Here is a 23749-nt window from a genome sequence, read left to right on the forward strand (position 1 = left end):
CACGGTTTGGTCCACAAGGTTGCAAAAGTTTGTCTTTATTAGTTTATAAATTTATTTAATTTTTTTGGGTTCCACTATGATATTGGAAAAGATATGATATCAGAAAAATAATTGACCAATAAATTGGAATCATAAACGTGGTAGTGAATCAGGTGTCATTTATCAAAATTCATGGGTCGGTTTTGATTGGTCAAAACTCTTTCCATATCATATATTTCCTGTATCATAGATTTTTCCAATTTTTTTATAAGAAGCCATTAGACTAATTTCATTCATCAACAATAATTTTCATAAGTGTTAGATATTATATTTATAATTACCATATTTTTGGAACTGTGTTTATGGTTTTCAGGAATGATCCTCCGGTAGGAATGGAAATGAACGGGTTTGGGGCCGAGACAATACTCCCCCTCCCAAATTTCCAACCCCGAGTTTTAAATTAGCCCCCATCTTTGACCTCAATCCCCGTAGCCTACATCCCTGATCTTCGACTAAGATGGATTCTCCATCGGTCACCTGAATCCCTGATTTTTTTTTAATTAAAAGTTTGTTTTTAATCTCAAATCTACGTAGCATGTAATTTTTAAGAAATTAGGCTTGAATTTTTTGTCATTAGGCTGAATCCATATATTAGTTTAGCGTGTTTTTTCTCATGTTAGACCAACTGACCATATATATATATATATATGTGTGTGTGCCAAATTTTAGTTTAGATCGATTGACCAATCTAAGCTTGGTCCTGGCCTAATCCCAATCTTAATGCATCAAATTTTATTACAGGATTGGGCCTGGGTTGAATAAATCGGGCTTTACCTCGGAATCAACCTGGGCTCGGGCCTTGGCCCCAATACTAAGGATCGGGCTAGGGTTGAGCTTAAATCCATCCTAAGCCGCCCTGATTACCCTTGCACTAGGGCTGTCAATGGGTCAGTTATGTCTGATTGACCAAACTGATTATGCTAGATTTGATTCCATGTTTTTTTCCCGATTAATATATTTGGATCGGTTTTGATTCTTCCTTATTCTGAACTGTTTCAGAATGAGCCAATTATTTTATTAAATATATATAAGAATTTCCTAGTTTTCTCACAATTTTTATTGTTTACTAGTTTTCTCACAATTTTTATTGTATTTTAGGTTTGAAATTTCATAGATAATATTGGTTAAAGGCTTAATTTATTAACATATAAATAATTTTCTAGTTATTATCATTTGTATTATCAAAAATCAACTTTTAAGTTATTATTTAAATAAATAAATATAGATGTCATAGCAAGTAATAATCAGATGGTTTTGGACCCATATTTTTTCCTGATTAATAATTCAGGACTGAGACACCCTCTCTTGACCCAAACCGGACTCATTGACAGCCCTATCCTAGACGACACCAACACATCAGAATTTAATGACACTGATAGATCTAAAAGATTGGTCCATGATTTTATGTTGATTAACAATCGATTTGGGACTGATACACCATATATAGACCTGGCAATCGGGTTGGGTGGGTCGGGTTCGAGTTGTGTCAAGGTTGTTCGGGTTAATTTGGGTCAGGTTGGGTTGTCAAATGCTAACCCTAACCCTAAATGTTCGGGTTAGGGTTGGCCCATGGGTTAATTCGGGTCATCCCAAAAAATAATTAGAATTTAAAAAAATAAAAAAAATACATAAAAAATGTAAAAATTAAAAGAATTAACCTTAAAATTCCAAATATAAAATAAAAATTTGAATATTTAACCATTTAAAGAGTAAACAATAAAAAGTAAAGACTAAATAGAAAAAATTAAAGAGTGGAAACTTCTAAAATGCATAAATAATCCCAATTAGACTTGACAATCGGGTCTGCGGGTTGATCCATGACCCAACCTAGTCCATTTTTCGGGTCGGGTTCACAGGTTGGGTCAACTTTTTGTCAAGTCTAACCATATCCCAACCCATTGACAAGGCACCAGGTGGGAGGGGCAAAAGTTAATAAATATGTATAAACATAAATAAGAGATAAAATATAAGGTGAATGTAAATGGGGGTGTGGGGATTTTTAAGTTGATGGGTGAGGGTTCTGATTTTCCTTTGTTACCCTCATTTCCGTCCTAGTCCTTACGGTGGTAATTTTCCTCGTTCCTGCTAAGTATTTAGCCTCCTTGACTTGATCGGATTAGCAATGGAGATTGTCTTGACGAGGATAGGGAATTGACGAAATAGATTGGCAAACAGGATTCGTGTAGCCAATCCCATATAGTTGGGGCAAAGCATGGATGATGATGATTTATATTATAAAAAAATATCAAAATATATTTAAATTATTATTTAATTTTCAAAATTTTACTTTATTTTAAGTATTTTTTCAACAATTTTACTAAAAAATTAGAGATATGGGTCCTTGATGAGAAGCCCGTCCCCGTTGATGATCAAGGATGGAGGTTAACTTTTCTCCAACAAGATTGGGATTGGTGATGGGGAGTATGGTCCCTGCCTCATTGCCATTCATACATACTCTACACAACACCAACACACATGATTTTCAAAACCAGACCGGACCGGACGGTCGAACTAGAAAAATTGGGAACCGGTTAAGTGATCGGTTTTGGTTTTCTCCAAAATCAGAATTTCTTCAAAAACCATTGATTTTTGTCAGCAAACCGCTGACCCGAGTAGTGAACTATTCGAACCATTTTGGTCGTTTTTATTTTTTTGTCAGAATAGGCCGACCATTCAACCAGGTAACCAGACCCCAGACCGGTTCAGTTTTTAAAACCATGCCAATTCATCATAATTTAACAATGCAGGTGTATTGAAGAAATGTGAGATGAACATTTCCCCAATTAGAGAGCAACATAACTGACATGGAAACTTAAAATGCCTTCTAGCAATTTTGGGAGAAGAAGATATGCTCCTCACAAAGTGCTCATAACACCAATCCTATAGCACATCACAGTCATGCATTGAAAACATCTTCACATGAACGACAACATACAAATATGGGAGATATTTCAAATGCATGGCCGAAATAACTGTGAGGTTGGTGTGAAAAGCGCTTTGTGAGGAGTGAATGAAAAGGTCTGCTTTTGTTCTATCACGAGTTGTGCTATTCAACCTTATTGGAGTGAAGGAAAGATGGTCGGTTCTAAGTCAAACACTTCATGCCAATAACAAAGAGATGGATGAAGAGTGTTTGCTCCATGTGGAAAATGGTTACAATGGCAAATTTGGCACCAGATTTCATCCAAGTTCCTGTTGTGCTCACTTAACATATAGACCAACTTCCTGTTATTGTGGTCACAACTCAAGAACAACCCAAGCCGTGGCAAGAGTTCTAACGTATTATTGTAGCACAAATTGCAGTTAGCCTTAAGTCACTCGAAAGGAGGAGAAAGCCAGCTCTGGACCTCTGGTTACCCTCATTATGATCATTTTGGAATCTAGTATGATGATGGTGTGTTGCATTGTTGCTTCGAAGTAGTAATGTTGAGGTCGCTCTGGTTGCCCTCGTTCTATTTGTTTTTTCTTCTTTTGAGTTTAGAATGTATACTTTTTTTTCATAGAAAAGGGTTTTCATTCAGTTGGTTGCAAGTTTACTCCAACTCAACACCTAATGACATGTCAAAATGCAATTTGACTCGAAAAGAAAATCCCTTCAAGTCCAAACACACTGAAAAATCACAAGTTAGTCTCAGTTTGGACTCAACACCTAATGACGTGTCGAAATGCTACTTTGTATGTAGACCTGTTCACAGGGCGGGGCGGGCTTTGCCTTTATATTAACAGAATATGCTCAGGCCCGAGCCCCAAGTCTAGCCTGACCATCAGGCCTAGGTCTTGAGCTTGAGCCCAACTCTCATATAAAGCCTGAAGCTTAGGCATGAGCCCGAGCCTGACTAGAAATTTGGTATAAATAATTTTTTTCTTTTTTATTTAACTAAAAACTATTTTATTTATATTAAAAGACTTCAAAACCTAAAAAAAATAATGAAAAATCGCACTATTACTTGAAAAAAGAGAAGAATAATAAAGAAAAATTAATATATATATATATATGTATATTATAAAATATATTTTTATTATATAATATATTATCAAGTTAGGCTTGAGGTTGGGCTAGACTTTTGAGAAAGCCGAGCCTTACCCAAAAAAAAAGTTGGGCCCGATGTTTTAAACCCAAGCCCAAGCCCACGTACCTGAAAATCTTGTCTAAACCTGACTTAGATTGAACTGGCTGGGCCAGGCCGTTGGGCTACCTGGCCCATGAATAGGTCTAGTCTGCAAGTTGGGTAGCAATCCAAGCTTGATAGCCAATCCCTATTTCATACTTCCCCTTGAAAAATCACACGGTTTGGTCCAAGTCCATATAACCAGTCAAAGAACTTAACAATTGAGCTTGTTGGCACCGTTATATGGGTAAAAAGGGAAAAGATGTTTTGAGCATTTGACGAGAATTGCTTACAAAAAACATTAATACTCTGAATTTAAACACTTTATAACCACAAAACATAAAGCCTAAAATTAGGATTTTGTGTTTTGGGCTTTTGAAGCACAAACCATGAAATTAATACAAACACGATCTAAATTAGGTTTTATTTCTGATTATTGGTAATTCACTGTATCTAAAAGAATAGGATCAACACCAATTTAACATCTTGAAAACCGATATATCCAAATTTTTCTAAGAAAAAATCACTACATTTACGCAAAAATATAATATACAATTAGGGCTATAACTGAATCAGATTCAGATTGGATTAAGTAAAATCTAAATCTGATCTGATTATTGAAAACTTGTATCTGAATCCGTTTTCAAAATCTGTTTTGATGAATACCTCGGAGCCGAAATCCTAACATACTCATATTTGATTGGGATTTAATTTGACTCTTTTAATTTTTTAAAATATAAAAAAGTTAAAATGTTAATTATTTTTCAACTTTTATATATCATATATTAATGTAAATATACATATCAAATTTATTATATATATATATATATAATATAATATATAAAATATATTTTATAATTCTAAATATAATTATATAAGATTTATATATTAAAATCAATAAATATGATAATATAATCATATTCAAATTTTAATTGAATCAGATAGAGTCAAATTCAAGTCCAATCCAATTATTAATTGAATTCAGATTGTGAAACCTGAATTTGATCCAATTGCATAAATACATCATCCAAATCCAAAATAATCAGATTAAATGTTGGATCGAACCACAGAATTTAAGTATCATTAACAAGCCTATATACAACTTGTTCAATACATTTTTGTAATGAATTTTTACAAATATATCATTCAAAGATTTGTCCTCCTGAATAATGAGCCGTTAAAGTAAATTTCTTAAACATAAATCAAAATATTTAACAACTTTAATTTAATTGGATCCGGTACCTCATGAAATTTTCAAGCTAAATACAAACTTCAACCCTGGAAAGTATCAACCACATTCTTGGCATCCGAATGCGCAACTAGAAATTTCTACACTGTTTAGTAAAAAGACCAGCTTTCAAAATGACACACTAGGTTCTGCTTCCATTGGATTATCCACAACTCAGAACATCCGGTCCGATTCAGAAAACTATATTATATCATATATAAAGTTCATATTTATAGATTGGGGTGCAAGTTGGATTTATCCAAATTAATATTTTACACTGTTTCGGACTTGAACTTCGGTTGAATTCATTTAAACTTTGACAAAACCCCAATCTGAGCCTACCCATGTCACCCATAAATTTAGGGTGCGAGCCCGGCTGGCCCCTGTCCGGCCATAAATGTTAAGCCCGGCCCATAAGCAGCCCAATAATAACCAGTAGCTACTAGAGTTGAAACCAATTTCATGGCATAATGATGTTTGCAGGGATAACCATTTACCCCTAGATCGGCATTTCTCGACTTTTATTGGTCTAAACACATGTTCTTCATCCAAGCTTGTTCTGGCCCGGATTTAATATAGTACGTATACTAAATACGGGGGCCAGTATTCTGATTTTTTTATTTATGTATTTTAATAAAATTGCTTGACACCCTTTTTGTAAATTTTGTTTATTATTTCATTTCTTTTTCCACGTATAGATCACTATTTAATTTAAGAGATTCAACGAAAAAGGGTAAATTTTTTAAATTACCCTTATGGTTTAGCTAATTTAATAAGTGTACCTTTACTATTTGAAAAAATAACTAACGCTATCCCTATTGTTTCTACAATTGACTAGCTCTACCTTTACCATTAAGTTCTGTTAATATTCCATCAAAACTCATTCGCACGTTATATATATTTTTTAAATCCAATTTTACCCTTCACCTCTTCTCCCCTTCTTTTTCATCAATACGAGGATCCTCGTAGGAGATGATAGCTTTGTTGTACAAGAGGCAAGAGATGGGGCCCGCTACAACGGTGGACCCCAGAGTCCAAACTACCACAATTGCATCTCTCTTCGAATTTGCAGTTATTGGAGGAGTTCCAATGGACAAATGATTTAGAAGTGGACTCTGGGGTTTTCGACTAGGCACTAGAGGTTCCAACGGCGAAGGTTGGCAAGGGTGGTTCCAGCAATGAAGGTTCCAACCGTTCCAGTTTCTTTTATTCTCTCCCTTCACTTTCCTTATTTTCCCTCTTTTTCCCTCTTTTATTCCTGTCGTTGTTGTTGTTGCCGCTTTCGGTGCTAACACCGGTCTTGGTGGAAACAAAATAGACCAGTTGACCTTGCTAGCTTTCAAGGGTCGAATAACACAGGATTCTCTAGGGGGTTGCTTGCTTGGGTGCTCTGGACTGGCCGGTTGCTTCACCTTCTTTAGATCGTAGCTTTAGTGCTATGGTTTTAGTCTTGATTAGACTTGTTCATGGGCCGGGCCGGGCTTTTACTCTTCATTAACAGAAATATGTTAGGCTCGAGCCCGAGCCTAGCCCGACCAATGGGCCTACAACTTGGGCCCGACCCCGACCCTAATAAAAAGCCTAAAGCCCGAGCTTGAAGCCTGACCTAATAAAAAAATTAGAAATTTTCTCTATTCAATAATCAATATAAATTAGAATTTATTTACATTAAAAATATATATAAATTCAAAATTTATTTATAATAAAAATATATATATATAAAGAAGGGAAAGAGAATGTGAAGAAGAATTTGGTTGGAAAAAGAAGGGAAAGAGGTGAAAAAAAGAGGGGTATTCAACTAGGGTTTTTAGGTTTATTTATAGGTCGGGCCGTGCTATTTTGGAAAATTCGAGCCCGGCTTGAATTTATTGCGGGCTGAGCTTTTTGGCCCGAGGTTAAGCCCGCGGGCCTATATACCTATTCAAGCTCGTTTGGGGATTGGGCCAAGCCGGGCTGGCCCGTCGGGCCACCCGACCCATGAATAGGTATAGTCTTGATGAAACAACCACCTTCATTTTTTGGAGGCTTCTGCTGTGGAACTGAATCTCTCTCCAAATGATGACAACGATGAGTTTCTTCAAAAGCATGCAACTTTATCGCTAGTTGAAAACAAGCTTGAATGTAATGTAGTGTAGTGTAGAATCTCTCTCCAGATGATGACGACGATGAGTTTCTTCAAAAGCATGCAACTTTTGAAAACAAGTTCAAAAGCATGCAACTTTATCTCTAGTTCATGATCATAGTAGTGTATAGGCTTCTCCGAATGAACTGGTATACAAGTTCAAATCAGTTTTGGCCTCTACGTCGTAAACCCTGATGACCTCGACCTAACTCAATAAACGGACTCTGCTTCCAAAGAAGAAAACCCACCTCCAGAGCTAGAATCTGAAGAGCATGAAGTGAAATTGAGGAGTATAGAATTTTGATCATTCTATAACTTGAGGTAGGGGAACACCATTGTCTTTCTGCATTTGGTTCTCCAACTTTATGATCTCCATGTACCATTAAGACTGCATGTGGGAAGGAATTTGAATTTCATGTTGAAAGGTTTAGAAATAGAGTTTTGGCGTTAACAACTCTACAACGACATCTCAAAGATGGGGAAGGTCATGTTTTTCAAAATGGGTTGGGGTGTACTCTGCACTAGGTTGTTCAATCCCTTGGATATGACAAGCTTATACCCAGTTAACAACTCTGCACTAGGTCAAGTAAAATTCATTGCCATTTGGGGTGAGGGGAAGACTTGCTCCACAAGAGGATTTGAATTTGCCGGTTGTGTTGAATGGCGATGGTTTTGCTCAATAACCCCTTTGCACCCAGTTAACAACTCTACAATGGGTCAATCATATTTGCCCAACTCCAAATGTGTCCTCATAAATGTGATTTGGGTTTTGATTTTCTTTTTCTTTGCTCTATTTTAAAATTTTGAAGAAGAATGAAGGGTAAAATAGTCTTTTTCATTGTTCTATTAATAGGTGTTAACAGTAAGGAAAGTATTAATCAATTGTCAGAAACAATAGGAGTAGTGTTAGTCAATTTTCTAACACTAAAGGTACACTTATTCAATTAGTTAAACTATAAGGGTAATTTAAGAAATTGACTCAAGTTTTATTTATAAATAATAGCCATACATCATTTAAAATGAATTTTTGTTTTATTTTTCCTTTTTTAGTGAAAGTAATTACCATTCGAGTGAGTAAATACATGCTTGAGAAGGAAAGCATTTATTTAAAAGTATAAATAAGTAAATAAATAAGATACTACTTGTATGGGGGAGAAGCTCTTATTGAGGGCTCTGTTTTAATAATAGCCCACTTTGTGGATATGCATATATGATATAAAATATAATATTCATAGTTTATGTATATATATTATAGCATATATGATAAAATTTCATATATAATTTTCTTAGTTTTGAATTAAATTTTAGAATAAGTTTTAAATTAAAAGAATAATTTCATTGGCTTGTGCAAAAGGCCCTAAACTGTAAAGTTTGGGCCCAGGACCAGCCCCATGATCACCCCCAATTCATTCTTTAACCCACTTTTACCAAAATCCGGGACGTGCCCAAATCAACCCTCCTCATATATATTTCAGCGTTTAGAACCCTAAACCCGCCTCTTTCACTTTGCATTTGCTGTTGGAAGCTCCGAAGCTCTGATCGGAGAGCCCCAGCAGAAAAATGGTATGTCATTACCCATTTCACCTCTTCTCTTTCTCTCCAAACGTGAATATAGAATTCTTGTGTCTGAAATCTATTAGATTCACAAATATGACAAATAATTTTATTGTTTTTGAGTTGGTTATGAGGTTTTTCTAGTTTCTTCCTTGATTTGTTCCCTGGGAGAGGTTATTATTCTATTGGTAGTTCCGTTATGTTAGTTTCTAGTTGATTCGATTATTATTGAAAGAGTTCTGACTTCTGAGGATGGACTTCCCACAAACGTCTTCTAGTACTTAATTTTGGTCCTCTGTAACGGAGAAACACTGCATAGATACCTAACAATGATCATATTTGTGTTTTACATCGTGTGACTTCTTGTGAAGAGATGAGCTACTTTACCTGGGCTAGATGGGGATTGCGAGTATCTGTTTAGATGTTGAACTGGTTCAACTCCAGAAAAGCACTTCGATGTGTTTACTTATGATCTTGTGTTGAGACAAATGTCTTGCGGCTTACCAATTTGTGATTTTTGTACGCCCATTTGTTGATAAGTTTTAACCAACCGGTACTACCTTTGCGTTCTTGTTCTAACTTGAATTTCTCCTCATTAACGGCCAACCTAATTTCAGGTTTAATTAATCTATGGGGAAACTCAAAGTAAGTTTTGTTTAAACCTCATAGCAAGATATTGATTGGAATATAGGAAATTTTACACCACAAATAATGCAATGCCTTTTGGAATTTGTTGGAGATTTCCCAAATTTCAAATGTTCTCGCATCACCAAATAAGAAGGGGATTTATTTTTGTAGCAAAAGAATAAAAAAGAAGGGGGTTTGTTCGTTCATTTTTTTTTTATTTTTTTTTCTGGGGATGTATATTCATGGTTGCTCACTATTATTTTTTGTGTTATTTTTTTCCCAAAATTATGTTCAATTGCTCCTATTAGGCAAAAAAAACCTAGGGTTGCCCAAATTTTTCTAACTCTTTTAATGGGGTTGTGAGTTGAGGAAGTACTACGAAAACTTATATGTTAGAGCCCTTTTCTTGTTAAAGATGAAATATGCAATCAATCTATAAAATGTACTTTCAGGAATTAGGGTCTTAATGGAAACCAGGGGAATCCTACTTTCTCAACTTTTTATATCTTCATCTTTTTTTTTCCCCTTTTTTGTTGCCGAGAAACACTTCTTGGATTCTTGGATTTGTCAAATCAACAGATCTTTCAGACAAGTGTCTATTTCATGTTTTGTTGATAGAAATCGTAGTGGAGGAAGTTATATGGTATTAGATAAGTGTGAACTTGAAATTGATAGGCTTCCATTACATTCGGGATTGAATACCAATAAAATTGGTGCACACGTTTTTAGAAAGTAGGTGAACATGTGTTTTGGAAAATTCCAGAATTTAGTGTTTATTTTTTAAGTCTGATTTTGTGAAACAATCTTGACTAGGTGCAATAAATGAGAGCGGTAGAAGTCTAGCCAAAAAATGCATCTATTAATGTAAAGATATCCCGTTGAGTTGTTTGGATGGTCTCCAGATGATATGCCAAGAGCATCCATGCAGTTGATCTTAACAAATGTTTAAAATAAGGGGCAACCTTGTATGAAAGTATTAGATTAAACAGGATAAATTAAACTCTCCCGTAGTCCCATTTGAGTGGTCAGTGGACAAATGCTCGGAAGTTATTTTCTCTCTTCTGAAAGAGAAAACTCGATAAATGCAGGTATGGTATTTTCATGTTATTCTTGCGTCCTTGCTTTGTTTTTGTTTTTAATAATAAAATAAAATTTCATAAAGAAAAATGCAAAAGCATACAAGCATATATGAGCTTTGCATCCCAAGCACCAACACAATGCCTATCTGACCTCCATGTTCACAACACAACTGAAATACAAAGACCCTGACTGCCATGTACCAAGTAAACCTACCCTCCCTTCAAACATTCTACATCAACAATGCCTCACAAGTCACAGCTATTTCTCAACAAGCACATCAACTTTCAGATTGTGTCTTTGCTTTGGTTGCTGAATTATAGGTTTGGCAAATTTCCATTCATTTCCATGGATTTGATTTTGTTCCTTAATTCCTCTTTAATCTTCAAAAACTTCTCTTGTATTTCAGGCTAGAGGATTGAAGAAGCATCTGAAGAGGCTCAATGCCCCAAAGCATTGGATGCTTGACAAGCTTGGGGGTGCATTTGTAAGTATTTCATTTGATAAATGCTTTTTCTGTCTGTCTATTTGTTTTCTGAATGTTAATTTGACATGCTCTTTTATTAGACACCTAAACCATCTTCTGGACCCCACAAAGCCCGGGAGTGCTTGCCATTGATCCTCATTCTGCGAAACCGGTTAAAGTATGCTCTTACATACCGTGAAGTTATTGCTATTTTAATGCAAAGGCATGTTTTGGTTGATGGAAAAGTTAGGACAGACAAGACATATCCAGCTGGTTTCATGGGTAAGTACTTGCCAACTACTATACTCTGTCCTTGGAGCAATTATACATTAAAGGACTACCTTTTCTATTTTTTCTCCTTTTCCGATCTAATACATGGATAAGTTCCCAATCTTATGGAGTGCTTGCATCAAGATATTATTGAAGTAATCCTCCATTCCCCCTCGATTGTCTTGTGACTGTAAAACATGTTGACATGTTTTTTATTTACTATTCTTCTTCCCATGACAGTTCTCAGATACTGTGTGGTGTGGATGTGGCTATCATTCAGTGGTTTCTCACAAGGAGATAAATTGAGTTAGACATTTCATAGTAGAACCCGCTGAATTGTGGAAATGAGAATAACAAGTTATGACAGCATATCTGGTAATGAGTGTTATTGTTTTAGGGAAGGGTCAGTAATCCTTTTATGGAACCAACAGATTTGGCCTAATAGGTCAGTCAAAAGATTGACTGCAGGTTCTTATAGGATGTTGTGATTCATCTTGAAGGATTTGATGAGGTTTTGCATCACCTGGAAACCTGATTCAGAGTTTCATTTGGATTTGAGAGTTTGGAGTAAAGGCATCTATGGACATTGATAGCATTTTCCAGTGAGAAGTTGCACTGGTACAGGTTAATGTTCTGAAAAGATGATGCCAAAAAATGTTGTGAAAAGAGTGGAATGCCAAAATGGATTTTGTGAGAAACGATTTGGGGTTCACAACTACATATTAATGAAGTTGGAGGATACTGCTCTTTGACAATGTTTCAGGTGAGAAATAGACTTCATGTTGGCATCTTGGGACATCAAATAGTCGTGACGGGGCACAAGTTTAGGTGTATTCAAGCTGAGAAATGCCCAACCGGGATGGCTTGATTAGTCTGGTAAAGAATTCCCACTTCAAATAGTCGTGACGGGGCACAAGTTTAGGTGTATTCAAGCTGAGAAATGCCCAACCGGGATGGCTTGATTAGTCTGGTAAAGAATTCCCACTTCAGATGGTGATGACATTAATGATGAGTTTCAAGAGGAGTGTATCGATACTAGCTGATGGTTTCAGAAAGAGGATGGAGGACAAAAATGGCCATTGTCCAATGTTGGTCCCAGCTATCTGGGGTCTTGGGAGGGGGTGGGCTGGATACAGAACTTGGACACTTTTTTGCACAAAGTGGTCACTCACAGGGTTAGACTCAAATGTGTATTTTCACACTTGTTGGTCCAAGATTTTAGCTATAGGAACTTAATATCCTTCTCTTTTTTTTATTTATATTTGTTTAGCATTAAATTTTGCTTCTCTTTGTGGTTTTCATTCACAGATGTTGTGTCAATTCCCAAGACAAATGAGAATTTTCGACTTCTGTATGATGCAAAGGGTCGTTTCCGCCTCCATTCTATCAAGGATGAAGAGGCAAAGGTATGTTGTATTTTGGACACGTTTAAGATTGTCTAAGAGACATTGTTGAAGATCTTGAAGTAAATTAATTTGCTTTGTTGTAGTTCAAGCTCTGCAAAGTTCGATCAGTGCAATTTGGAGACAAGGGAATTCCCTACCTGAACACATATGATGGTCGTACAATCCGCTATCCAGACCCCCTCATCAGGGCTAATGACACCATCAAGATTGACCTTGAGACCAACAAGATAATAGATTTCATTAAGTTCGATGTCGGAAATGTTGTTATGGTGACAGGTGGAAGAAACAGGGGGCGTGTTGGAATCATCAAGAACAGGGAGAAGCACAAGGGAAGCTTCGAGACTATTCATATTCAGGATGCAACAGGCCATGAGTTTGCTACTCGTCTAGGGAATGTTTTCACCATTGGCAAGGGGACAAAGCCATGGGTGTCTCTTCCCAAGGGCAAGGGTATTAAGCTTTCCATTATTGAGGAAGCAAGAAAGCGCATTGCGGCAGCAGCAGCCTCGACCGCCTAAATCATTTAATTCAGTAGGTTGGCATCAGTGACTCTTTTGCTTTTAGATCTTTAGTTTTGTTCTTTTTAATATCAATATCATATATGTAGTTTTTGTTCTGTAGCTGAGGATAGATTTTTATGTGGGGACCTGGTTTTTGCATGGCTGGGATTTGGAGTTGAAAATTTTGTAGTTTCACATTCGATTATTGAGAGCTTAAATAATTTTCCTTGCTATACTCTCTTGAAGGTATTATGAGGAGGATTTTGCCTATAGATCTTTGATTGGTCTTCATTGGGTATTAACGATCATATTTATTATGTTTTTAGTGCTGGTATGGAACCATCCACCTAATACATGTCTAACTAAACTATAATACCTTCTCTTTACAGTTGGAAAGGCATTTTTAGTAGTCTTGTCTCCATTCCTAAGGTTTACGATCTTTGAGTCATTTTCTGGGTTCTATTAAATGTTTTTAACTCAAGGCTGACCTGGCTCGTGAACCGTTCAAACTGTCACCCAGCCTTGATTTTGGGTCCGGTTCTGTTAAAATCTGATGTTTGATCAAAATATTGACTTGGTCGAAAATTGTCTGATCCAGGCGGTTCAACTGTTGATTCATTCAACCCAGTCACCAGGTAGCGAGTTGCACATTCAATGTATATATATATTTTTTAACTTGGCATTTTGATATCTGATTGAAGTGATTTTATTTTTGATTTTTAAGATCTAATAGTTTTACACCAAATGCCCTACTATTTTTGTCAAAAAAAAAGCTCTTTCTTGGGCCTAATCGTAAAAGTAAACAATTTTTACAAATAAAAATAAAAAATGAATTAAAAATTCAAATGGTATATTCACATATATTACATCTCAAAAATAGCTGGTTGAACTGTACATTCGGTTGCGTTGAATAGTAAAAAAATTAGACTCGACGGGGTGTTCAAGTTGATTGTGATATGTTAAGTTAAATTAATGTGACTTGTATAATTAACTTATTTAAGATAAATCGATTAAGCTAATTAATTAGGTAATTTTACAAGTAGAGAGTCAGATTAAAGGATAGCATGATGGGACTTTCTAATTATGGGAACTGTTTAGAGAGAAGGCAATTGTTCATATGGTGAATTTATTTGTTTAAAAAAATTTATAAAAACTCCAAAATTTTGAGGGGATTGGAAAACAAAGGGTGGAGTGATGTGGACAAGGTCGGTGTAAAAGGATGCCCATGTTATATTAAGTTCATGACTGCGAGAACCTCCTATTGGAAAACAAAGGGAGCAGTGATGGGACTTTCGTGTATAGATGACGAACTTCCAAATTCAACATTGGTCAGTTTGTGCAATTAAGCTGCGAGAACCTCCCATAATTGGGAACACATCATTTCAACCCAAGTCAAAGATATGTGATGAATAATATAAGGTTTGAAGCTATTTGTCATGACTTTTCTGCAGGATAGTGTCTCTGTTTGTTAGCAGTGTAAATCCGAATCAGATACAAATTTTGCGCTTCAGATTTGCAATGTTTGCTTCTAACCATGATTTGAATTCCTACCTAATGCAAGTTTGCACTTATTTTTGTCAAATTTGTACTCGTTAGTGCAGATTTTGCATCTCAAAAACTGATGCAAAATGTGCAGCACCTTCCTTGTACCTTAATTGTTAATTCTACCCATTTCATTTTACTTCCTATTCCACTCAAAAAAAAAACCTCCCACCTTCATTATCTTTCAAGTGGGGCCACATCATTCTACTTCCCATCTACTCCTCTCAAACAAACAGATAAGGTCCAATCTGAAATAAAAGTAAACCAGATACTCAGCCTATTTTCAAAGTTTTACACCATTGCAATTTTCATTTGCATTGCCAAAAAAACAGAGCCTTATTTTCATTGAATCCTGGTTTGCATGCCAGATAAATGCTAGATTCATGTTCCTGGACATCTCCCTTACCATCATTTGGTAAGTTGAACTCTTTAGAAGTACAGTTGTACAAATGAAATACTAAAAAGTACATAGTTTAAACCTTGAAGTAGTGAGAGAAGACTTGATGACCTATTGTTTAAGAAATAGGAGGCCTTGGTTAGAGGAATGCAAAGAAGAGTTCGTTCATGTAGCTAATGCAAAATAGTTGGGAGCTTGGGATAAGGCTTAACCTATATTTAATCTTTAAGAAACTCCTATTAGAGAGAATTTAACTCGTTTCTAAGTCTCTGTCAAACTAAAGTTGGTGATTCAATGATAATTACCTTCAAATTGGTAAATCCTTTCTTGAACACGAACATCTTGGCATGTAGATCTTCAGCAAGCTTCAATATTCTCTACAAAGAATGTCCATGGTTCACAAGCTATTGAATGATTACACCTTTAATCACATTAAACCAACAAAAGGTGGCCAAGCAAGTGGTTTAAACCAGTGGAGAGTTCATTATACAAAATTTAAACCAGTCGTTTAAAATTTAACCTTCAAAAACTATGTTTTTAGGCTTGTATCTTCTTGCCCAGATAAGGTGACTGACAAAATTGAGTGTGTTTAATCCTGCCAAAACCCAAAAGAAATAATCAAGGTGCCCTTCATTCAAGTTAGCCGGTATCCAGCCTGCCCTTCCTCCTTGTGTAGTAACCGAAGTGACTAATGTAATAGCAAGAGAACTCAAGTAATTGCCTACAGATATTGTAAGCAAGGAAAATGCATTACATGTACTTTTCATGGTGTTAGGTGCCTGACCATTAAAGAACTCGAGCTGTCCAACATAAATGAAGACCTCTGAAACACCAAAAATAAAATATTGTGGAAGCTGCCATGCTATGCTCATGGTTTTGCCATACCTTAGATATTCCAACCTTTTTTCTTCCACCAATGCAGCTGTTGACACGGCTAAGATCATCAGTAGATGACCAACTCCCATTCTTTGTAGCTCTGAAAGTCCTTGTCCATTTGATATAAATTTCTTCCCAATGTTAACAAGAAGTGTGTCATAGATAAAAACCCATAAGATGACAATAAGGACTTCAAAGGCAAAGAGAGAGGCAGGTGGGAATGAGAAGCCTCCAATCATTGTTTCCATTGTGCTTCCTTGTTCAATGAATGTGGTGCTCATTTGGGCATAAGAAACTGAATATATAACGCCACCCGCCCAAATTGGGAGTAAACGGAGAAGAATCTTTAGCTCCTCCACCTGAGTCACACTGCAGAGTCTCCAAGGACTTCGAGAATCAGTACTATTTGCATCTGATTCTGACATTGTAGCAGCTCTGTCCAGAAATCTAGAAAGACATTTTATTACCTTCTTTTTATGTAAGAAATCCATGGAATTAAATACATGTTCATGAGCAATTTGTGTCTCATTGTAAGTAGTTCTCAACCATTAGAATTGATGTAAGAGGGAAAAGAAGGATAAGGTACCTGAAGTCATTAGTATGAACTAATTTCCAGCTTTCCTTGACAATCGAGTTCTTAAATGGAACCTCATGTAGGAGACTGTTATCAATGGGGACTTCTATTTTTGCTTTTCTCAGAGCTGCAACCAGAACTTGGAGAATTCTTTTTAGGGGACTCCCACCTGGTCTTTGTATCCTATAAATTGGTGTCCCATATAGAAAGGCTCCTATTGCTAGGGCCATGAAGAATGTAGAAATTCCAAATCCAAGTGCCCAATCAACATTCTCTTCAACCCAAACTAAACTTGTGCTTGAAATAAGAGCACCAATGTTGACAGAGAAATAAAACCAATTGAAGAAGGACTTTTTCTTTTCTATTTCAGCTGAATTTCTATTCTCAAATTGGTCTGCACCTAAGGGCAGCAGAGACGAGCCAACTCCTCCCCTTCCAAAGGCAATGAGATATAAACCGAATAGGAGCACTAGCTTTTGAGCTCTTTCACAGAGGACAGGCTTCAACAATGAAAAGGCAGCTGAGAAAGTGACAGTAAGCATCCCCTGTTTAAAGATATGAAAGACAGAAATGTAGTTATACTCCCCTTCCAAGGGAAACAGAAATTTTGTGCATTCTTTGGACACTGATCAAGAAAATGGTTGGAAATTAATTCACGTGAAACTGTAAATTTGTCTAGTTAAGTAAATTAGTAGATTGGCTAAACCATTTAAACATAGGACATGATTACTGTGGTAAATTCAAGAATTGAATTGCACATATAGTGAATTTAACTCAAGCATACAAGAAAATAGACCAATGCGAAGACCAAAATGGTTTTGTATCTGCCCCAGTGGGAATCAGCTATAAGAGCTCCCAAGAAGGGTGCAAGATAGCCAGTTCCAGTCCATGTGCTGATGCATGTTGCAATTGATGCATTGCTTTGATGTAAGATCTTGCTAAGGTAAACGACCAGATTTGTAGCAATGCCAAAATAACCCAAGGCCTCCAAGCATTCTACTCCTGTGAATTCCATGAAATTATCAATATGACAAGTATGTGACATAGACATTTCTTATTTCTTGTTTATTTTTTATAAGTACAACCTAGTTCTTCTTAACAGATGGAGAAAATAAAATGCAAGAAATAACATAGATTTCTAATTGAAAAGATGATCTATGGAGAGTTTGTTGCAGACTATTCCCCTTGTAACTACTATAATTTCTTTTGGACTCCCTAGTCCACTTGCAAAGAAATACCAATTTTCTCAATATTTATTTAAACCTTGAATGAACTCCATGGCAAGTCTGGACATTCCAACAAATACAATCCAAACAACAATAGTCAGGCAAATTGTGGAAATAAGATAATGAAGAAACTTCCCCACTTTTTCTGACAAATAGTAATTGGACGATGCTGGATGATCACCGAAACCCCATTTACTAAATACTAACGAAGGCCCTACCCCCTACTAGAAAGAAAGAGAAACTTGGAGAGCTTACGGATGGAGGTTCAAAACTTGATCTTAACCCCCAGTAGCAACAATAGTCTTTGTATAAATCTTGAAAAGTCATGGTCGATGTTTATCCTCTAATACTTGTAGCTCTAAGTCATGTCATACGATTGAATATATGCACTTTCATTGATCGAACAACGCCAAACATATACAGTTGCTTCAAACTAATTGATACAGTTGGGCTAATTAAACGAGAAAGAACAACGCCAAACATATACTCGATAAGAATACTTACCCAAAATTATGGCGGAAGCTCTTGAACCTCCAATCTTATGCCGACCTGCTGGTTTTCCCTGAATATCCACTGACCCATCTTCCGTTTGTTCTATGTTCAGTTGCTCCTTCAACGAAAAAAAATCAATAAATAAATAAAGCAAGAAAGGGGGAAAGAAGCGATAACCAAGAAGCAATTCCAATTCAAGAGAAGTGTTTTCCTATTTCTCCTAATCAAGAAAAAGTGAAAAACCCATCAGCTTCATCTGAAGAAAGAAACGATCAGTTGGTTTTCAGCTGGAGGAGTACAGTCATACTGTGGCAAACCCAACTGTACCTTTAATGAAGGTTGCTTAGGATTAGCCCCATGCCAAATTGAAGTTTAATTAAGCTCTTAATAAGAAAGTGTAGAAAAGCATGACTTTCTTTGGTATGGGAAGCAAAGGTATTACCTCTTTGTTTAGAAAAGGAGTGGTTTCTCCTGTCTCCGACGAACCCAGATGAACCAAACCTTCTTCCATGGATGATGGAACCACCCCTTTCTCTTTGCAACCCCAGCCAACCCAGACCATCCAAGAACGGGCTTTGTCAAGTTAGACGAGGGAATGATCGAACTGATCGACATTCGACCAAATGAATGAGGAAAAAGCATTATTTGATGAAAATGTTGGAAGCAAATCTGGAGCACGAGAGGCACGTTGACTTTCATTGCAAAATTTGAGTAAGAAGCACGTCACACGTGGACTTTAATAGTAGTAGAGTACACGTGCATTCCTTCACTCTTGTTGGAATCGTGTTGGACAGCTTTTTTTACTTTTGGTTATGAGCAAATCCCAACTCGACCATGGGAGGGCAGAGGGATAAGTCACCTGTGAGAGTTTGATCTGCTCTTAACAAAATACATTCCAGTCTCAGTCTCACGGTGACATGTGCGCTATCAAAAAATGTTGGAAGCGTATTGGAATGGATGTTGTTGGGAGAAAATCTAATTTAATAAGGATTATGGCTATTAACCAAATACATTCCAGTCTCAGTCTCACCGTGACATGTGTGCTATCAAATCTTGTTGGAAGCGTATTATAATGGATTTTAACGTGTTGGGAGCAAATCTAATTTAATAAGTGTTATGGCTCGAGCTCACCGTAAGACTCGACAAGCGTGGGCAGGAGTTCCGGAGTCTATATATACACACTAAAGTACAACGGTCTATAAATTTTATTTTTTTTAATTTTTTTAATTTTTTTGAGAAATTGTCTAAAATCCACCATCACCTTTTATGAATTCTCTTATAGTCATCACAGTTTTTCAAAACATCCAAAGCTCACCATGTTATTAACTTGACGCTAAACAGACTAACGGGAATTAACCCATTACCATTTTACCCTTTATAGAAAAAATCTAAATATATACCTATATATTTTAATATTCTAACCACAAAAACGTGAAAAAAAGGAAAGTGTTCAAAAAATATTTTCAAATATAAAATACATAAAAACACAAAAATTATAAAAAAATAAAAAACTATAGAAATTGAAAACTAAATCAGAAAATAAAAATTGTAGAAAATAGAAAAATGTAAAAAAAACAGAAATTAGAAAAAAGCATTATAAATTATAACAAAACACTAAAAAAGCAAAAAAAAAAAAAAGAAATTTGAAAACTAAAAAAGACAAAAGAAACTTGAAAAATATAAAGATTGGATAATAACAAAAATTGCAAATATACATAAAATGATAAAAACTCAATAATTATATATTATAGAAGAAAGTAAAAAATTGTAAAAAAACACAATAAAGTGATAAAATTTTCAAAAAGATAATAAAAAACAGCCACGAAAATACATAAAATGATAAAAATATAAAAACATCAACTAAAAAAAATCAAAATAAAAAAAAGATTTTTTAATTATATATTTTAGAAAAAATAAAAAATTACAAACAAACTAATAAAATCATAAAAAATTTCAAAAAATAAATAAAAATTAGACATTGAATCCGAAGATTGTTGCAACAAAATTTCAAAAAGAAATTCAGACAATCAGATAAATAATTACAAAAAAATTTTTTGCATAAATTTGTAGAACCCTAGATGGGGATTTACATTCGAGATTCAAAAGAATGCATTGCAAATGTTTCAAAACATAAAAAATCTTTGAAATTTATGATCGTCTTCTTTCAAATCTTCAAACCAGTAGATCGTTTTCTTCAAGATTTGAACGAGAGAGAAGGTGCTACGGTGGCAACAAGATCCGAAGAGGGTGGTGTGGCAGTGGCAAGATCTGAGCAAGAGAGAGGGTGGTGCGACTACCTTCAAGAATGAGAGAGAAGGTTGGGCGGTGGCCAGATCTAAGTGAGAGAGAGGGTGAGCAGTGACTACCTTCAAGATCTGAGTAAGAGAAGGTGGTGCAGCGACCAAATCTAAGCGAGAGAGAGGGTGATGCAGTGATTACCTTCAATATTTGAGCAAGAGAAGGTGGTGTCGTGGCCAGATCTGAGTGAGGGAGAGGGTGATGCAGTGATTACCTTCAAGATCTGAGTGAGAGAAGGTGGTGCGACAACCAGAACTAAGCGAGAGAGAGGGTGATGCAGTGATTACCTTCAAAATCTTCGCAAAAGAAGGTGGTGTGGCTACTAGATCTGAGTGAGAGAGTGGGTGATGCAGTGACTACCTTCAAGATTTGAGTGAGAGAAAATGGTGTGGTGGCCAGATCTAAGCAAGAGAGGCAAAGCAGAGAGAGAATTTTGGTCTAACCCTAACCTAAATGACCATCTTCCCCTAATTTGCCATTCAAGGGTAATTTGGTCATGAAAAGTGTTATTTATGCTAACATGGCCATTTATGTTAAGAAACATTAACGGTGCTTTAGCGGAAGGTGAGTTTTGGAAAATAAAACTCATTTGACATGGTGAGTTTTGGACGTTTTCAAAAGTTGTGGTGAGTTTCAGAGAATTCATAAAAAGTGATGGTGGGTTTTGGACAATTTCCCTTTTTTTTTTTTATTTCATGTCATTTTTTTTAAACAACCAATGTGATGTTTTCCTTTCCCATAAAAAAAACACTTGAAATCTCTTTCTCACACATTCCCAATAACCTAAATAATATCCTCTCCTAAACTATCTTCCCCACTACCTTCCACTTTCTCCTAAATTATCTCTAATTCCTATTTCTCTCCTAAATTATCTCTAATCCCTTTTCATCCTCTCCCCACTTTTTATCTATATCTATCTAAAGAAAGTTTGATTAAAAATTCAAAATTTATTTAAATATTCTAACAAAATCATATAATAACTTTAAAATATTTATTAAAAACACAAAAAAATAATTACAATAGATTTAGGCACCATTTGAAATGTCTTTTTGCGTAGTTTGTTGGCTATTTACAAGCTTGGAAGACTGTGATTCAGACTTTCCCGTTTGGTTTGCGGCAGATCTACTTGTCAAAAGTCGATGCATCGAAAAGATGTGAGAAGCCCAAATCGGGTGATTTTCGGAAAGCTCCAAATGGAGCTTTTGCGTTTTTTTATTCTTCACATGGAAAGATGCGCAAAAACATTAACCAAATGGGCTTTAGGCTACTTAGATCTTAATGAAAAAGCTCAATGCATCTTTTGACTATCAGAGCTACTAGAAGATCTTCACAAAAAGACTTGCCAAACGACCCCTTAGTAATACTCATATTATTAATAAATTTATATTTTTACATAATTCATCATGAAATTATGTACTAACAATATACATTATGGTTTCTTGGATTAGCCAATGTAAATGTTATTCAAATAATAAAAAATCTAACAAAAAAAATTAAAATTCAAATATTTAATATTATGTGATGACTTTAAAATATTTAAAATTCAAATAACAAGAAATTTTAAATATTTTACATACTATTTAAATATTTAAATAACTAAATATTTTAACTAACAAAATATTTAACATAACAAGATTTTAAATAGTTAAAATAATGAAATTATGTAATGAATTAAAAAATTCTTAAAACTAGAAAAATGATTACAACACAATATTCAAATTAATAATAACTTCATATTTTACAAAATTAATAACAAAGTTATGTAACAATAGTATAAATTATAATTTTATGGATGATTAAATTCAATCAATATTTTAAATTTAAATAATGATATTATTTAAATAATGAAGTAATATTGTAAATAACAAATTACAGTTATATCAATTAATAATTCTAGAAAAAATTAAAGAAAAACTAATATTTATTAGTAATAATTTTAAAATCTTAATCTATATTTATATATATTTATACATGCAAAACTTAATATTTACTGTATTTTAAATAATTATTTATTTTTTGTTCAATAATTATTATATTTATAAATCTATTTTTGTTTTGTTATTTAATTCAATAATTATTGGAGATTAAACTACTATTGTTTAACTTTTTAAATTTAATTTATTGTATTTTTTTTGTAATTTATTAATTAATATTTATTTGAGATTAAACTATTATTTGAGATTACACTATTTATTGATTAATTTAATATATTATTTAGCATTTATTATATTTTTATTGGTTATTTATTGTATTTTCAATAGTTATGCATTTTCACTACAAATTTTCAATAATTATTAGAGATTAAACTGTTGTTATTTCTTAGACTATTAATTTAGCTAAAATTAGGAGTTTTAATGGGTTGTTTTGGTTCGGTTGTAGGTTGTTTGGCCAACCAAATCGATCTGGTTAGGTTGGGGAGCTGGTCAATCAAAATCAATTGGCCAATTCGGCTTATATCATTTTGGGTTAGTTTTTCGATTTGGTCGGTTGTTTCAAAAGATTTAAATTTAAAAAAAAATTACAGTGGTGATGAACTTACAATTTATCTATAATTTTTGAGGACTTTAGCATGGATTTTTATGCCAGTTTTATTAATTTTTACCTTAATTTAGCTTAATGCTAAGAATAAGTTCATGGATAATTAATCCAAGAAAATGAAGGAAAAAGGCAAGAAAAGAAGGTTCAAAAAGACCAATTTCAGTCCAGCCCGGTCGTGAAAGCAAGAGAGAGCACTTCGGCCCAAGAAGAGCAAGTGAATTCCTTGAGAAAACCCAAGAAAATAAAGCCTAGCTATGAGTAGAATTCGGCCCAGCAAGGAAGGCCCATTCTCAGCCCAAAAGAGCAGCTCAATGTATAGCTATCATGTGCTAAGACAGAGCCTAAGTGCAGCCCAAATAGCAGCCCTTAGGAGGCTTTCAAGAGAACTCTAGAAAGTTCAAGAAAGGG

At 34.9% G+C, this 23749-nt stretch overlaps 2 protein-coding genes across 3 annotated transcripts; one reads left to right on the top strand and one right to left on the bottom strand.

The window, feature by feature from the left end:
• The first annotated feature begins 8992 nt into the window (after positions 1–8992).
• LOC148879537 (small ribosomal subunit protein eS4z-like) lies at positions 8993–13631 on the top strand. The gene is made up of 5 exons (XM_088961099.1): positions 8993–9061; positions 11166–11243; positions 11324–11504; positions 12801–12898; positions 12982–13631. The coding sequence occupies exons 1-5, from the start codon at positions 9059–9061 to the stop codon at positions 13414–13416; spliced, it is 795 nt and encodes a 264-aa protein (XP_088817225.1). The 5' UTR covers positions 8993–9058; the 3' UTR covers positions 13417–13631.
• A 2048-nt stretch (positions 13632–15679) lies between these two features.
• LOC148879538 (protein NRT1/ PTR FAMILY 8.3-like) lies at positions 15680–19218 on the bottom strand. 2 transcript variants are annotated; one of them, XM_088961094.1, is made up of 5 exons: positions 18948–19218; positions 18518–18623; positions 17572–17789; positions 16800–17332; positions 15680–16648 (listed from the first exon to the last, which is right to left on the bottom strand). In XM_088961094.1, the coding sequence occupies exons 1-5, from the start codon at positions 19065–19067 to the stop codon at positions 15853–15855; spliced, it is 1773 nt and encodes a 590-aa protein (XP_088817220.1). In that variant the 5' UTR covers positions 19068–19218; the 3' UTR covers positions 15680–15852. The 2 variants fall into 2 exon arrangements, with proteins under 2 accessions (XP_088817220.1, XP_088817219.1); XM_088961093.1 differs by having other exon boundaries at positions 15680–16660.
• Between the last annotated feature and the right edge of the window lie 4531 nt (positions 19219–23749).

Source organism: Nelumbo lutea, chromosome 1 (genome assembly GCF_056320005.1).
Source record: "Nelumbo lutea isolate HS-2025 chromosome 1, American lotus-T2T, whole genome shotgun sequence".
In the NCBI taxonomy this organism is placed as follows: Eukaryota; Viridiplantae; Streptophyta; class Magnoliopsida; order Proteales; family Nelumbonaceae; genus Nelumbo; species Nelumbo lutea.